The sequence below is a fragment of the Plutella xylostella genome, chromosome Z, assembly GCF_932276165.1.
Source record: "Plutella xylostella chromosome Z, ilPluXylo3.1, whole genome shotgun sequence".
In the NCBI taxonomy this organism is placed as follows: domain Eukaryota; kingdom Metazoa; phylum Arthropoda; class Insecta; order Lepidoptera; family Plutellidae; genus Plutella; species Plutella xylostella.
In genome coordinates this window covers 3220305-3238066 of record NC_064012.1, presented here as the reverse complement: position 1 = coordinate 3238066, position 17762 = coordinate 3220305, and the positions used below count along the sequence as shown (strand labels likewise).

At 37.5% G+C, this 17762-nt stretch overlaps 1 protein-coding gene across 2 annotated transcripts in view; it reads left to right on the top strand.

Annotated features, from left to right (window-relative positions):
- Positions 1–13206, top strand: part of LOC105392048 (inhibitory POU protein) — a 65171-nt gene extending 51965 nt beyond the window's left edge. The window contains exons 4-6 of one of the 2 annotated variants that reach the window (XM_011563635.3): positions 10126–10232; positions 12050–12383; positions 12675–13206. In XM_011563635.3, the coding sequence (XP_011561937.3) occupies positions 10126–10232; positions 12050–12383; positions 12675–12926 (693 nt within the window). In that variant the 3' untranslated portion in view covers positions 12927–13206. Of the gene's footprint in view, positions 1–10110; positions 10233–12049; positions 12384–12674 lie in introns of both variants that reach the window. The other variant, XM_048632719.1, reaches the window with a different exon arrangement.
- Positions 13207–17762: the final 4556 nt, after the last annotated feature.

The following is a 17762-nucleotide window of genomic DNA, read 5'->3' as shown; positions in this document are numbered from 1 at the left end:
AATCGGGCTGAGTCGTAGTCACAACACATCAGTGGAGTAGTCGACATAATGCGTTTATACTCATATACGTACAAGCCATCAAATTGCGCTTACATTATAATATCAATCGAAGTCGTTCTCAACTGGGACGAAGGATTTGACCCAAGTTGGAAAAATGCACTCATACGTAAAACATCATGCGATTCATGCGCCATGCATGGATGGATCTTTAAGTTTTAAAATAATTACCTATATTAATAATCAAAGTAAGTTAATTATTTATCCTAACTTATATTTACAAGCAACTACGCAATTGTCAATTTTCTGTTTAATATGAATTTCAATATTTATAAATTAATACATAGTAGTGAAAATAAACAAAGAAAAAAGCATATAAAAAATTACCTTCCTTTTTAATAATGCGAAAATAATTGTTTAAAATTTGAAGCGATTGTATGATTTATTGAAAGGGCACACACATTTAGTCTGACGAGGTCGTCTCCACGGCTACCCCTATACAAACGTATCCATACAGAAGGGGGCCAACCGTAGAATATTTGGCCACTTGTTCAAATCATAACGTTGTGATACAAATCACTATTAACAGAATATAATTTATTTAATACACACTTGCTGTCCTACTGGGCGTGAAGATAGGGTAGTAGTGTATTATCGATGTCGATATTATAATGTCGTTTATGTCTTATCTCTTGAAATAATCAGATAAAACGAAAATTAAAATATTAAAAGAATTGTTTTAAAACAAATAAATTATTGAAATTGATATAATATCAGTAGCTTTCTATGTCAATATGTATTATAATATTTGATGTATCAGCATATTGATAGTGAGTGAAGAATCGAGCAATTATTCCAGACAAAAATAATAACCTGGTATCCAGTAGTATCCACCAAGTTTGATCTCTACCAAGTTTAATATAAATATTAACAAAGGAACCACGACAAACTTGTTTGAGAAACACAATCTTAAACTCAGTACTTCGTAATACTTACAAGCACCAAACAGGAAATAAAAGTTTGCAATTCGACATTTCAGGATCGACTTGATAAAATCGTTAGTGCGATCCTGTAAAATTTTGGCTTTTGAGTTTTATACGTAGCAAACGTTACCGACAAGCGTTTATCATGATATTATAATATAATATATAAAATATAATCTCATGCAAATGGTGAACTGTCTATCGATAGGTGGAAGTTCGGGTTCTGTCCCATCACTAGGACAGTGAAATGACAGATAGGATGGAATCGTATGATCCCCTGTGTTTGTGACATACGCATCTAGAGGGGCGGCCTCGCGTGATGGTACAAATTATTTGAACATTACGCCGCCGGGCACCTGTGTCGTACCCACTTGCGGTTTTCATCGAAATTACAACCGGTTATTACGAATTTGTTCGTGATTCGTAATGAAATAGAATTTACTTTTTTCGTTACAAAAGTTTGTTACCTATGATTTAATTAAAATTAACAACGTCATTTGCATTGGCACCGTCTATTCGTGACATGAGACATCTTATTATCATTTTGTCATAATATAATTTTTTATTAATTCGTTTTAGTTTCTTGTGTTACGTGTGAAATGTATGTAGGTTTGAATATTGCTGATGATTCGGCGGCTCAACGTAAGATTAACTAGTAGATCTATCGCTGACATTTAAACAGCTACTACATCCAACTCTTTATTAAACAAAAATTGATTCTAGGCGACCTAGTATCTGACTGTAACTGAGGCAGGTCACAACCTAAATATTTGTTATTCTTATACGTGAGAGAAAAATAATCTATTTAGGCCATGTCAGAGTATCAATGTTCCAATACTTTCAACCCGATTTCTATATTGGGACTGCTAAAATAGCTACCTACTGACTGAATAGTGGTCGGGTGCGTACTTTTTTGTCTTCATTTGGGTTAGAAACAATGATATTCTAATACCTTCATCGACAGTACAATCTAGCGGTTATATTGAATAAGGGAACAGGTCAGGCACTGGCACATATTTCTTTTAACTTATAAGTGAGGCTCTGGTCACTAGTTTCATCATCATCACGACCCATTACGTCCCCACTGCTGGGGCACGGGTCTCCTTCCAATGAAGGAAGGGTTTAGGCCTAGTCCACCACGCTGGCCAAGTGCGGGTTGGTGGACCCCAACACAAGCAAGCTTGTGCTGAGAGAGTTGTCGGGTAAGTGGGCAACCCCGACTGTCAGATGTTTTCAAGCCGCCCGAAGGCCTCTGACTAGGCTTAACGACTGCTGCCGAAGCAGCAACCGGGACCCACGGCTTAACGTGCCGTCCGAAGCACGGAAGCGTCCAGAAAAGCACCACTTGAAATTGGTCACCCATCCAATGACTGACCGTGTCAGTTGTTGCTTAACCTCAGCGATCAGTTACGATCACTGAGGCCCGCTCGACTACGGACGCTTCACTAGTTTGTAACTGTACATTGTAGAAAGAAAATACACTACTTATTTATATTCCTTTCTATTCTATGCAGGTTTTTTGATATTTTTGTAATACACCTGTTTATCTGAAATTGTCAAAACACTATGAAACGACGGCTGCCAGTTTCTAAAATGGTGATACCTGCTTTATTACTTGGCGTACGGTACACTTGGGCATTAGTATTTTAGGCACGTGCCACCTTGGTAGTCAGGCTTTTACCCCTGTATGGATGCTAGCAGATGTAGGTACACGCTGCCGCTGTACTTATATAAAAAGGGTGCAGTTTTATCAGTAGGGTGGATTTCAACAAGTCCTAAAAAATCTTCATTTCCGTGGACTTTTTTATCTTTAGGTTTTTTATATTGAAAAAGCGCTTTTATTAAAGTTTTTGTTAATGTTAGTGTTCTTACTTAATGGCTATCAGATAAGTTAAAAACTTAACGAGATACAGATGATCAAAAATTTCGTGCCACGGCGATGACACATGCGTTCACGGAAATGAAATAAGCGTCCACGGCAATGAAAAAAACATCCACGGCAATGAAACTAACGTCCACGGCAATGAAAGAACTGTGCTATGGATATGAAAGAATCAATCCAATGCAATAAAAAAAAAACTGTGAGGGAAACGCAAACTTAGACAGATTATGTATGGTAGAAATATTTGGATAGATATTGAAACGAAAGAAAGAACGACAGTATGTATAAAATAATAAAGAATGTAGTATGGAATTCTTTAAGTAGTATTATGAGGTTCGTATTGCAACTTATAAAAACGAAATGTTTAATTTCACATTAATATCGTTCACAACATATAATTAACCTTACCTAGTATAACATCTATATTTTCATAAAGTATAATATTATACATGTTGCCAGTGATGACCTACGGTGCCGAGACGTGGTCTTTAGGCCTCTTAAATAGGCTCGGAGTCACCCAGCGAGCTATGGAAAGGGCTATGCTCGGAGTATCTCTACGTGATCGAATCAGAAATGAAGAGATCCGTAGAAGAACCAAAGTAACCGACATGGCCTATCGAGTCAAATGGCAGAAATGGCAGTGGGCCGGACACATTGCTCGAAGGACTGATGGTCAGTGGAGCAGAAGAGTCCTCAAGTGGAGACCACGTACCGGCCGCGGGGAAGCACTGGATGCGGGCCGCCTCCGATCGGACAAGGTGGAAATCATTGGGGGAGGCCTATGTTCAGCAGTGGACGTCCTATGGCTGAGATGATGATGATGATGATGATGATGATGATAATATTATACAGTATACGAACTGTTAATTTTAAAATATATTATGATGTGACATGATCTGTGCTGAATTACAAATCACCGAACAAACCACCAAAAGCACGAAAACCTAAAGATAGGTGCAGTTAGGTGCACATGTTCGTCAACAGCGAAGTGGGGCGCAGCATGTGCACTTAACCGCTCCTCCTCGCTTTCCTTGTTATCGCACCTATCTTAAGGTTTTGGTGCTAGGGGTTTTGATGGTGTTGTGGATGTTGATGGATTTTACACAGATTACGTGATATGATAGAATTTTTTATGAGCTCTATGGTAAATGGAAGTATATTTTAATTGATATCATCATCACGACCCATTACGTCCCCACTGCTGGGGCACGGGTCTCCTTCCAATGAAGGAAGGGTTTAGGCCTAGTCCACCACGCTGGCCAAGTGCGGGTTGGTGGACCCCAACACAAGCAAGCTTGTGCTGAGAGAGTTGTCGGGTAAGTGGGCAACCCAACTGTCAGATGTTTTCAAGCCGCCCGAAGGCCTCTGACTAGGCTTAACGACTGCTGCCGAAGCAGCAACCGGGACCCACGGCTTAACGTGCCGTCCGAAGCACGGAAGCGTCCAGAAAAGCACCACTTGAAATTGGTCACCCATCCAATGGCTGACCGTGTCAGTTGTTGCTTAACCTCAGCGATCAGTTACGATCACTGAGGCCCGCTCGACTACGGACGCTTCGTTCCTTAATTGATATAATAATATGAAATGTATTTTATCATCATCAGCCTATAATTATCCACTGCTGGACATATGTCTCTCCCAAGGAGCGCCACAACACTCGGTCCTCAGCCTTCCTAATCCAGCTACTACCGGCTACCTGCCTAAACTTGCACATTTTGACAGCTATGTCGGTAACCTTCGTCCTGTGACGATAATAATACTTATTTTGTGATTGTTATTAATGATAAATTATACATTTAGTTTTTGTACATCGCGATACGCGCCCGTTTTATCTTACTGCAAAAAAAGGTAATTTGACAAGTTCTGTAGGTAATTTCAGTGATCGGTATTATTAACTGTATTACAAAAGATGGTAAATATATTTTTATTTGCCTAATCGTACAGACCATGGCGATGAAAACATATGTCACGGAAATGAATAACCTGGCCACGGAAATGAATAACCTGGCCACGGAAATGAATAACCAGGCCACGGCAATGAATACATATTATTTTACAAGACATGGCGATGAAATTTTTTTCATTGCCGTGACTTTTTTTTCATTGCCATAGCAAATTTTGGCCACGGAAACCACGGAAATGAAAGCATGGCGATGAAAATCAAGCCATTAAATATAAATAACAAAAAATGTATTTACTATTCGAAGAAACAAACACTTTATAAGATGAATATTTTCAAAATGCTTTCTTTTGAATGCTTACTCAAGAAGACAAACTTAATTTTATAGAAGTTATATCTATCCACGGCGATGAAAGAAAAAATGTCCAGTGACCAAAAACAAATATAATTTTCACTATAGCGCGAAAACGGGGACACCTGTGTACCTCTTTCCACGTCGAGTAGTTAGGCAACACTTGTAAAAAACGATTAGCGCACCGAGGGGGGGACCCAAGTTCATAGATAAAACAATATCCTTGATCATGTTTAGGTCACGGCGATGAAATGTAGTTCTGGGACACATGAATTTTCACTTACCGTTCGTTATATTCTTTATTTATTTGAATAAATGTATTTCGTAACAATACTTTAACTATCAATGTATCAAATGAAACTAAGTTTAAATCTAATCACTCAATATTTTTTCATCAATGAAGAATAATACAAAACGAGATGACCTGGGGACAAACACGGCAATGAAAGATTTGGAGGTTTAATATTTTTTTGTAAAGTATCCATTAGTCCTATTGATAAAATATTTAGTGCTTCATATAGATTACTATTCCACATAACCGGAAAAAAATATTAGAAAATTAGAACTTTGTTTTTTAGTACCGATTTCATTGATGCCACGCAAATTTTGGCCGCGGGAAATTCACCCAGTAACCAAACCAATCCAAAAACATATTAAATTATGGAATTCTGAGAAATATCTGTAAAATTTACCCATTGAAATATTTATTCCCCAATATTATACATAAATACCACTACGCCGTAAAATACTAGCGTCTGTGCCTTTGTGAATTTTTAAATGATTTTCAGCTTAATTTAATTGAAATCTGTATTTCGGCCACCATGCACATTGGCATACCATAAGGTTGATCAATAATAAAGTTACATCCTGTATAGGTCGGAGTATTAGGTAGGCGTACAAGTGTGGCGTTTTCAGGCTATTGTGGGGTCGGATGTGTTGGGGGCGACGATGAGATCTGGGAGCGAGGCTGCAACGGGGGCCGCGGGGTTACTCTATACTGACGAAAAACTAACGAACTAAGGTCGTGCAATCAGTATTAATACAACGAGATAAGACTCTACTCTCTCACAGTCGCGACCCGAAACTTAGTTTTTCGTAATATAGAGTGACCCGTATAAGACCGCTTCGCCTCTGTTTATGCAGGCCCATATATAACTTTGTTTGATACATACCTGACCCATGCAATTTATAGCAAAGGCTGTGAATTATCAACTGCTACTTTTGATATAGTTGAAATGATTCAAAGAATATAGATGTATTACATTTGTTGTGAATTGAATACTTGATTCAAATTAATGGTTGCCACACAATAATGTAATACCTATGCATGATTTGTGTAATATTGCAATTCGAAAATTAAAACACTCCTAAAACATGTCAGTACGAGTAGTTCTACTCGATACACATAAACCCGTATTCTAATTTTATAGAAATCATTATTTATTATTATCATCCGAAGGCTGACGGGATCGGCAGAAGATAATTGGCAACATGGCATAAATTCAGTTTCATTTTAAACAATACGATTTTCATTTGACTTTATTGAAATCAGATAGGATTAAAGCCTTTAGTAAAGTGAATACTTACCTACCCAATTAAATAATTATCTAACTATTGAAATCCATTATGAATAAAAGCAGGTCGTATATTTTTTAATATAAGTTGCAATGTTCGTACAAACCTGTTATTGCTAGAACCATAGGGCTTAATATACTGTATGAAGATGCTACCAAAATGAAGTGAAGTAAAGTAAATGTGACAGGGGGGTCACTACAAAAATCGAACGAACGAAAGATCAAGAGATCATGCAATCGGTACACTGAATACACTCGCAAGCAATGAAAAAGTTCCAGTGACATCCTAATCCTAACTAATATTATAAATGCGAAAGTAACTGTGTCTGTCTGTCTGTCTGTCTGTTACTCTTTCACGCCAAAACTACTGAACGGATTTGAATGAAATTTGGTATAGTTACATATGGTCTAGACACTGAGAAAGAACATAGGCTACTTTTTATCCCGGAATTCCCACGGGAAAACTTTATAAGGCGAAGCGAAGCTCGCGGGAACAGCTAGTAAGGAATATAAGACAGGTGGAACTTTTCCATTGCTTGTGGGTGTATTTTATAAGGGTGATTCTTCAAGGACCGTATTTTCGACGGCGTTGAGGATATCTCTGTAACCAATTAAGATAATGACACGTATGAAAACCCACAAAACGCAAGGCTAAGGCTCTGGGAGGAAAAGCAGCCCCAGGATCCTTTCCTACCTCCTGAGGAAAAACTTGCTCCCGGTAACAGTCTTCCCTGGCACATCTGGAAGACTCTAAATCGGTTGCGAGCAGAGGTAGGCTGCTGCAAGGACAATCTCTGTAAGTGGGGCTGTACCGTTGGTACCAACCTATGCGACTGTGGTACCGCCCCCCAGACTATGGAGCATTTACTCTCCAGTCCCCTGTGCCCTTCCACCTGCACACGGGAAGACTTACTCCAGGCCAACCAGAATGCTATCAAAGTTGCTTCTTTTTGGTCTGGACAAATATAAGAAATCGCATTTCACTGACACGAAAGAAGAAGAAGAAGAAGAATGACACGTATTTTTTTTCAATACAATATAGCTCTATCTCTATTTGTAACCAATCTTATTTTTTCAGTAAATGCTGTTTCAGTACTGAAAAAATATATTTGAAGTGTGTTATTCTGATTCATATAGAGCGTCCGTTTGCCAGCTTGAGGATAGCTTATACAAAATATTCCAAAAGTTTACGTAATGCCTTGGAGGGATGATAGTACAGCTTAGGAGTGACCAGAATATCACTATATGATCTTAGTGAAATGTCGATAGTTTTTGAGATATTGACACTTTTATAAATTTTCTGGAAATAGTCGCCCCAGAACAGCTTTTTGCATGCCAATGGTACAAAATTCAATATTTTAGTTTTAATTTTATTTTGCGTAACCTTCTATAGTTCTTCTATCGACGATAGTCCAAGAAAATTACGAGCAATGCTGTATGTTTTAAAAAAGATGGTTTTCCATGTTGTTCTTTCTTCTGGTTCTGATTCATATGGCCACAAAAATTTGTAACGTCAATAACTCAAAAAATACTTGATAAAAAAGAGTGCCTTTTACAATTATATGTTATTTGCTGTATCCATTTTTATATAAACATATGTTATAGAGCTAAAAATGAAATTAAAAAATGGCCATATAAATGAGACGAAGAATGGAATTACGAAGAATCATAACGAAATAGAGTCGTAGTTAGCACAGCGATCAGAAGCTTAGGGAAAACGAATTTTAGGAGATAACTCTTTTTCGTTAAATTAAGCGACAAGTCTAACCTTTGTTAGTTTTTTTATTTATATAGGTAGTAATCCCCCAATACCGTAGTACTAAAAACTGAAATCAGCACAAAGAGGCGGTTATATTGCTTATAGAAATCTCTACCAGACAATCTTTCGATTGAAGAGAGTGAGTTTAAAAAAGTTTGCAAAGTTTATGTTGCAAGGATATAAGTACATGCCATCAATCAACTGGGCACTAAATTGTTTTTAACTAATTGAATTCCTGTTGACCCGTCTCATCTTGAAATCTTACCCTCGCGCGAAAGTCAGAAATAAATCTCTCTCTCGGTTCAAAGCGAGTTGTTCATAGAAATAGTTTATTCATACAAAGAGTACAACTGCCGTGCCACGTATGTAGCGTGTCGCGGCCAAGCTGGGGTACCTCGGTATCTCGGACCCGCTAATCGTGAAATACTGGGCCCGCGGGACCCACTACACCTGCTAATACCACCTCCCACGCGAAGCCCACCGACAAAATACACACTAAAACAACAACTATATTGTATTAAGAAAAATACCCGCAGGAATACTTGCAGGACATGCCTCACGGAATACATTTTTGAAACCGTTTAAGTGGGCCGCGGAATGAAGAATTGTATGTTGGATTTTGAGAGTTTTTACTTTGGAAACATATCAGAAGTCGGTAAAGGGTTGGAAGGTAGTGTTTTGGATTTTGCCATATATTTCAGAAATTAGGAAAGTGAAATATTCTCATTACTGTATCTTCGTCCACTCTGGTTGATCCTTCGCAAATTTCTCTACCTCTTTATTTTTTTATGTTTAGTCCTAGTGATGTGGCCTTTCTCTATTTAAGGGTGCAAGTAGGTGATCTCTGGACGACTCCGTTTCTCTCGCCTGTTATAACTCATCATAACAATCAGACCTTATGGAATATTTTTTATAAGCGAATTAATGAATTAGACCGGTGGTAGATGGATTATAGTTAAGCTGTCTTCACAATACCTACAGCGGATAAGTCACTAGACCAAAAAAAAAGTTTTAAAAAATATGTACCTACTTTGAATTGTATCGTGCATTCGTGCCGTTAAAAAATAAACATAGGAACATCAATTTCGACGACAATGCCGCTCTAAGCATGTTGGTAAAACACTCTTGTCTAATCAACGTCACAACAGGCGACCCCTCGCATCAAAAACAAGTGTTTGCTCTTATAGAGAATGAGTGCAAATCCTTACAAAGATTGTTTATACTTTCATATTGAGGTCCCGAGCGGGCCCATTGTATTCGCCCGGCTGCTGTTTACAATAAAATGACCGATTTAACATGAATGCGAGAAGTTAATTCGGCGCGCAATAATAACGAGCCCCCCTCACCGTCGCTGATGTATGGCGAGCTGCAGCGTCGACGTTGTATCAACTGTCTATGAATAAACCCTCATGAGAATATGCTAGCTTTCAAAATAGTAGTAGTAACTTTGGGGCAGTTAGGTATTATTTAATTATTTTACTCTTTGTGCAATAACAAACATGCCTAAAAATAAACAAATTATGCAATTAGCCGTGGATACCTACATACTTTGAAAGGACTGAAAACCTTTAATTTACTTATCAGATTTACGACTACTACACTAATCTTTAGTTTTAACTGCAACAACTGTGGACTAGACAGTATGATAAACGAATTTCAAAAGCCTTTCTTCTCACAGATGGGTCACCACGGCATGGAGGGTCTCGACATGCTGGAGCCCTCGGCCTCCATCACCACTCTGGGGGGCATGGGGGAAGTCCCCCCTTCCCATCATCAGCTTCACGGGTATGTATACTGAAAATACTAGGTGGTGCCAAAAGGGTATAAATAAAAATTGAAGGCCTAGCACGGGCCGCGCATGTCATGACGATGACGTGACAAAAATGTTAAATAAATAAAGTGTTAAATAAATAAATAAAAAATAAATAAAAGTTTTCGCGAAGGGCTAAGCCGCACGATGTGAGTGAGCCCGACGCAAAACTTTTTCACCGTCATGTTTTGACGGGCGCGTCTTGCGCTCCGTGCTAGGCGTTCTGAATTACTCCCTGAGTAACCCGGGTTACTCAGGGAGCCGATAAGCCTATCGGCTTACTAGGTACCTATATCACTTTTGCAACATCCTGTATACATTAAAGCTGTCTTCCCAGTAGGCAAATTGCTAACGCGTTACTATTTCTAACTGTTAAATTAAAGATTGCCAAGCGTCAAATTCACAAATTATAAACTCTCGTTATAGTAATTATAATAATACGCCGGTAACTTAATTTGAGGCAAACTGTTTGTCTACTGGGAACGCTGCCCACATTCCACCAATATGTTTATTCTTAATGCCTGGTGTGGAGCTTAAGTGTCGGTCGAATGCATCAAAAGTTTATTTATAGGTTTAAAGTTTATACTATGCTCGTAATTCTGAAGAACTTTAGTTTGATGTGGGCTTGCGATAAAGTGTCTTGTCACATATCCCTGTTTCACTCACACACATGTCACATTTATAAAGCATTCTCACCGGTGGCAGAGCGCGCTATGCTGAGCCTCCTGCCGACACCAGACATTTTAAAGTGCACCCAGCATGGCTGTTTTAATTTTTATTTAAACCGTTTTTTTTTTCATTTGCTTTATTAGAAATAAATGGATTTCCTTCCGTATTGGAATATTCAAGTGACCTTGGAAGTCCAGCCTATTTGGAAGCCGAACCGCTGCCGCTGGCATTGCCGATAAATCACATACCATTTCGATGCACTGAGTGTGAGTAAATATCTACACAATGTACGCAACTAACCATCAATCCTGCATAGAACTAACATGCAAAGCCATTTACTCACCTTACGCATATAATATGTATGCAGTTTAATTCCAACTTGCAGGCGCTTTACTCAGTTGTAATCCTTAGAATACCTGGAACATAAACTTAAACTGTTTGTTATACTAATATTAGTTGCTCTTAGTATCTCAGTATCGCCTCACCAATATTCGAAGGTATACAAGTAGACTGTATTGTAGAAGCAAGCTAGAAATGTATTTAATCAATATTATAAAACCGTATCGTAATTACTGTAAAGAAGAAGGTAAAAGTTGCAAGTAGAACACGACTGAATAATTATAAGAATAACATCAATATATAAAATTCAACTCCAGTTATATGAATGACCTCTGTGTGCATTGCCGTACATTTTACAATTAGAACATAATTATGCTTACAAACAACTAAAAATACTTTCGATTTTACTAACTGAATTGGTGAAAGAAGGTAGATATTTGAATATAGGTAGCAGTCTGACACACTAGCTTAGTACTCATCAGACTTTTATTGCACGCTTCAACTAATTATGAGAACTATCATCCATCCGATCATCCTCTGTTGTATAAGGCTGAAATCAGACGAACTACACCACAACAACTGCATACAGTCACATCAGCTATCACAAGTCGAATGTATAACTGCATCTTGAATATAGCAACTGCACGCAGTCGCTGCGATGCGGTCCGTCTGTGGAAAACCTTAGAATAACAACCATTGATCCCTCCGCAAAGCCCTTCCTTCATTGGAAGGAGACCCGTGCCCCAGCAGTGGGGACATGATGATGAGTGATGATCCTCCGCAGGTATGGGTCAATGAACGTGATGCCGCACCACCACGGCGGCGGGCTGGGCCACGCGCCGACGCACCTGCCGCACCCAGGGGCAGCCCTGCATCCTGACGCGGACACTGACCCCAGGGAACTGGAAGCCTTTGCTGAGCGCTTCAAGCAGAGGCGTATAAAGCTAGGGGTGACACAAGCCGACGTGGGCAAGGCGCTGGCGAACTTGAAGCTGCCTGGAGTGGGAGCTCTGTCTCAGAGTACGATCTGCCGCTTTGAGAGTCTAACCCTGAGTCATAATAACATGATTGCGCTCAAGCCGATACTGCAAGCGTGGTTGGAGGAAGCGGAGGCGCAGGTATGGTGTTGGTTTTGATTAGTTAACAGGTTTCCTTCATTTGATTCATTGTGTTGATTGTATAGGGGTAGAAATACCTATTTAGGTCACCATTGACGCTTACTCCATTGATCGTATTCCGTATTTTTAGTACATACTTTTATAATTAATTGAACAGAGCCCTGTGAATAATTGAACACCAAACCCGTTAAAAGTCCAGTAGCCAAAAATGCATTCATGTTCTCCATATAAAAGCACCACCAGAACAGTCAAAATCATCAAAAAAATCACTAACATAAGACAATCTCACAGGCAAAGAACAAGCGTCGAGATCCAGACGCGCCGAGCGTCCTCCCGGCCGGCGAGAAGAAGAGGAAGCGGACCTCCATCGCCGCGCCAGAGAAACGCTCCCTCGAAGCCTACTTCATGGTGCAGCCCCGGCCTTCAGGGGAGAAGATCGCGGCCATCGCGGAGAAACTCGACCTCAAGAAGAACGTCGTCAGGGTGTGGTTCTGCAATCAGCGCCAAAAACAGAAGAGAATGAAGTTCGCCGCGCAACACTGACCGGGAGCACCCGGCGCGCTACTCTACCCGCCCGGGTATGGGTACTAGGCGTCTCTCCACCATCACATTGGACCTGATATCATAAGGAACGATCCAACTGCTGCGCTGCCGTAATGCCGTATTAGAGTGAGGCCCCATTAGTGCGTTGCGTCGCAATGGAACGGTCATCAAATATATTATGTCGGCAACGACGTAGCGACGACGTAACGCACCAATGAAGCCTGGCCCTTAGCTATCCAGTTTAGTTTACAATAAATTATTATAATTACACATCGTGGTGGTAGGTATCAATGCTGAAGTTGGTTTCTTGAACAGTGAAAGTTTTGAAGTCGGGCCTGATACGCTTTGATTCGTACGATTGCAGTTTTGGCTGTAAAACTCGTGATATGGGAATAAGAAAATAATGCTCAAGTCAATGTAATGTTAAGCCAATGCTAGAAGTATAGACGCGTATTTCAAAAAGTTTAAATAGATATAAAACAGATTTAAAATGTTTCTATTAAACCTTTATGGTGGTCGCTTATTTATTAGTTTAAACATAAACATTCCAAGATTATATTATTTAAGTGAGTAAGTCGTATTTAATACTAACATACAAGGATACGCAGCCTACGCCAATATTATATGAGGCAGTCAGGTGTTAAGATTGACAGATAAGCGGCAACCTTTTAATAATAAATGCATAAAAAATATTTAGCTAAAAAACGAGGAATACAACAAGCTGAAATGTGCACGGGTTGATTCAGTGAGATCAGAGTGTTTCCCTTTCTACTCTATTGTGCTGTACATAATGTGAGAAAGAGACACGTATATTTCTCTCATTGTGAATTTGAGACAATTGTCTATATCCAGTATATTTTCATCGTTCGTTTCCCAACTGGTGTAGATTTCAGGCTGTAAGTTCCTTAGACTGTTGCATAATTCGTCAAAGAACACCAACTTCGTCAGCTCCGCGCCATGCCAGCGACCAAACTTTCTAAAGCAATAACTAGCGTTTATATCACGGATTTGTGCCGGTGACCTATAATTTTAATTCATCTTTTTCATCAACCACTCGGGGGTGACAATTTTCGTTCTCAACGTATCACACGAGCTATGTATTATAGAGAAATAAAATCAGGTTTTTAAGAGAATGTGCCTTGCAAAATAATCAATATTCAGTGTTTAATGTTAAATTAATTTCACTACTTCTAGTCGCAGTGTCGAATTTAATCGAATCGAGCACTTGTAGGGATCGATTAAGTATTATAGTGCAACGTACTACATCGAAGTTACACCCTTAAATATAGGAAGCGCGGTTGAGGACAGCGTTGAGGCTACGCTGAGGCTACGTTGAGGCAACATTGAGGTAACGTTGGGCCAACACTGTCGCAACGTTGAAGCAACGTGGAGGCAGCCGCGAGCTAGATGTCCCCAACTCGCGACACTTAAATTTTTGTTGATTTGTTTTATTACGAGTAAAATTGTACAAAATAACTATAAGAATTGACATTACTTTAAAACTGTAGATATTTTATAGCGAATTTCAACTATTTATTTTAATTAATTCGTTCAGTTATTGTTAGTGTAAGTATGTTCACGGACGGCACAATTTAAACTAAGAAATAATAGTTACATTTAGCCAAAATAGTTTTAAATGACTATCATTATGTAAATAATTCACTTTTCAGGTTACACTTAGAACTCGGGTCACATATTAATAAGTTCCGATTCAGAGTTAATTCTGTACTTATTTGTATATTCTATTATTATGTATTAACTATAATTATATAATATTATTATTTGCACTGAACAATGTGTATCTTCTAAGAGATACATAGTTAATAAACTGTATACCCTAATACTACATTGCTTCAGCCCATGACTATGTACAGTTTTTTGCTTTGATAAATATTATGTGGACTAAGTACATTATTTTTATGGAAATTTTGTGCCTACAACAAAACACAATGGAATCTAAGAAAATATTTTCTCTTTCGTATTGAATCTTTCTAAAGCGCAGAACACACCGATATTCGATTATATAAATATAATACATCACTATCATTTAATTTTAACTGTAATGTTCGTTGTTTTTTTTTATCTGGTGATAATAAATGCTTTTTCATTTTGATTCATTTTCATTCGCCCGCCTAGCTCGCTCGCTTCGCTAGATAGCGGCGTGTTCTGCCAGTTGCCATATTCAAGTAAGATCTACTAACAAAAATATATATTCTAAATTAAAATAATACGTGATCTCGATTATAATAATGATGTAAAATATTGTTAATAAATCTAGACTGTTCATTTAGTGAAAAAGATTGTTGTGGCAAAAATGCCAACAGTGCAACTTTAATAGGATATTTTCAAAAGAAAAAATGTACATAAACTTATACATAGATTGAGCAGATTCTGAAGGCATACATTTAAATTTTAACGCTGTCAGATTTCTCCATTCGATAATGTGAAATGATATTTACGCATACAATAAAGTTGAATTACGGACAAAAGCTTAACGTTATCACATCGCTAAATTTGAAATTTGTGCCCTCAGAATCACTACCATTAATTTATAAGGATTAAAACGTGCAATTTAGAAATTGATAATAATTTTATTGTAATATTTTAAGTAAGTTTACCTACTAATTAAATGCTAGGGATGATAATAATTATTTCCGTGGTTGAAATTGTACCAAAATTTAGTTTTAATTTAGAAACGCTAATCTAGTCAACGCTTTAATAACTTATTAATAATAACTTTAATTATTTAATTCCCAACCCAAGTCATAAATGAGTTCTGTTGAAGTTACATCTTAATATTCTCAATTTGACAATCTTTTTATCTTTAACTTAAAATTATACTGAAATTGACCGACTTTAAATTGTTTGTAATTTGATTGTTAATATTTCAAGGGTATTGGTTATAAGCATTTTTAAATATTTTAAATTATAACTTCTAAATGCAAGTAAATAATGATAAAGTAAATCTTAAATACATTGAATTTTTTGGTTGTTCTTATTTAGGTATACTAGATAAAATGAGTAATATTAAGTTTGTTCATTTAAATTACTTATTACAAATTATTTAAATACTTCGACTGTCTTATGATATTACTATTTTTTTCCATCTACCCCACCATTTTACATAACAGTATACAATTTAATATAAATATATTTTTTGTTAAATCCATACATCTGTAAATAGGAACTTACTAAATAATAGACCGAATAAAATACTTAATTAGTTTTCTTAATAAGTCATTGATAACTTAAGTTAAGTATACTTAGAATTTCTCTTGCAATCTTATAATTAATTACCTAAATAATGAAAAAAACGGTCAACCTTATTTCGAAAACAAATAAACAATAAATGAAAAATAGAATATTAGTAGACTTGTTGTTTTATTACTTACAATACAACCTTCACACTAAAATGTCCATACTTTAACAAAATCTGATACATATGTATAAAAAATATTTCATAGTAATCTTTGATAAACATTACAAATAAGTAGAAGCGTAACATACAACAACAAAGCTAAATACTGTTCGTAATTTGTTTAAGGGCCCGTACAGGGTGACGTGCCGCGCCAATTTTGGGTTTTCAATGCTCTTCACACAGCACACGCAGTGACACGCACACACGTAAGTTTGCACAGTGGGTCGATAAACTTTTACTCGCCAACTTTATTGACAATTATGTTCAAGTACATTTTGGGTGATTTTAGGGTAAGTAAGTATAATTCTTACTTACACTGGTAGGCACCAGGAAAGAGTAGAAATTAATAGGGGTGCCACTTTACTCAATACTCGGAACCCGATTAGCTTTCTCAAACAAATGTGGTATTTACTTGTAGAAAGGTAACTACAAGTTAATACTTGTGAGTGTAGATAATAAGTTTCGGGCATCCTCCAGCCAACTGAACCCCGACGACAAAGCAAAGTAAATACATAGTGTCGCAAAAGGGCTATACTAAGCCAAAAGGGGATGACTCAAGGGCTCATTCTGAACAACTTTTGTTCTACGAGATTTGCAAATTCGCGAAAAAAAATATTCGTTTTCCATGGTAAAAAGTCACATGTCCAACAAAGTTTCTATGAAAAAGGTTTTTTTTTGTTAATTTCCAAAACTCGTAGAGCAAAAGTTCAGAATGACCCCCTGTCTTACTCCTTTTTACCCGACTGCCGAAGGAGGAGGGTAATGTTTTTTGATTGTATGTATGTATGTTTGTTTGTTCCCTCCTGTAGCCTAAACGGCTTGATAGATTTTGATGTATGAGGTATTGTTAGAAGCGTATTGATGGCGCGATGGTTATAGGCTATGTGACGTTCCATTAAAATGTACATAGCGCCCTCTAGAGGACATAACGTGATGATCGAAAAAATAATAATTCAACTTTGCCGTGTAAGGTATCTAATGAAAAGGCTTGATTTTCACATTACAAAAATATGCATATTGAAGGTATTTAAATAACAACACCAAAATTATTGAAATAAAAAATGATCATGAACTACTGACGTAAAATTTCATAAAATAAAAACAACTAAAAAGTTACAAATAAAAAAACTTGACCGCCACTCAAGGCCGTTTTCTTAGTAACATTCAGCTAAATGGTGAACCCTCTGCTGGTCCCCGCCTACGATACTTTCCATTAACACTGGGACTTGTTTTCATCTTTTTAGCGTGCAGTCGGGTTTTTTGTTTGTTTATAATTTGTTTAGTACTATATACCGCTTTTTCAATACCTGTACGTACATTTTTTGGTAGCAGCATAATATTTTTACTTAATTTTAGGGTTTCGAACGTCAAAAGAAAAAAAGCAACCGTTATAGGATCTCTTTGTTGTCCGTCTGTCT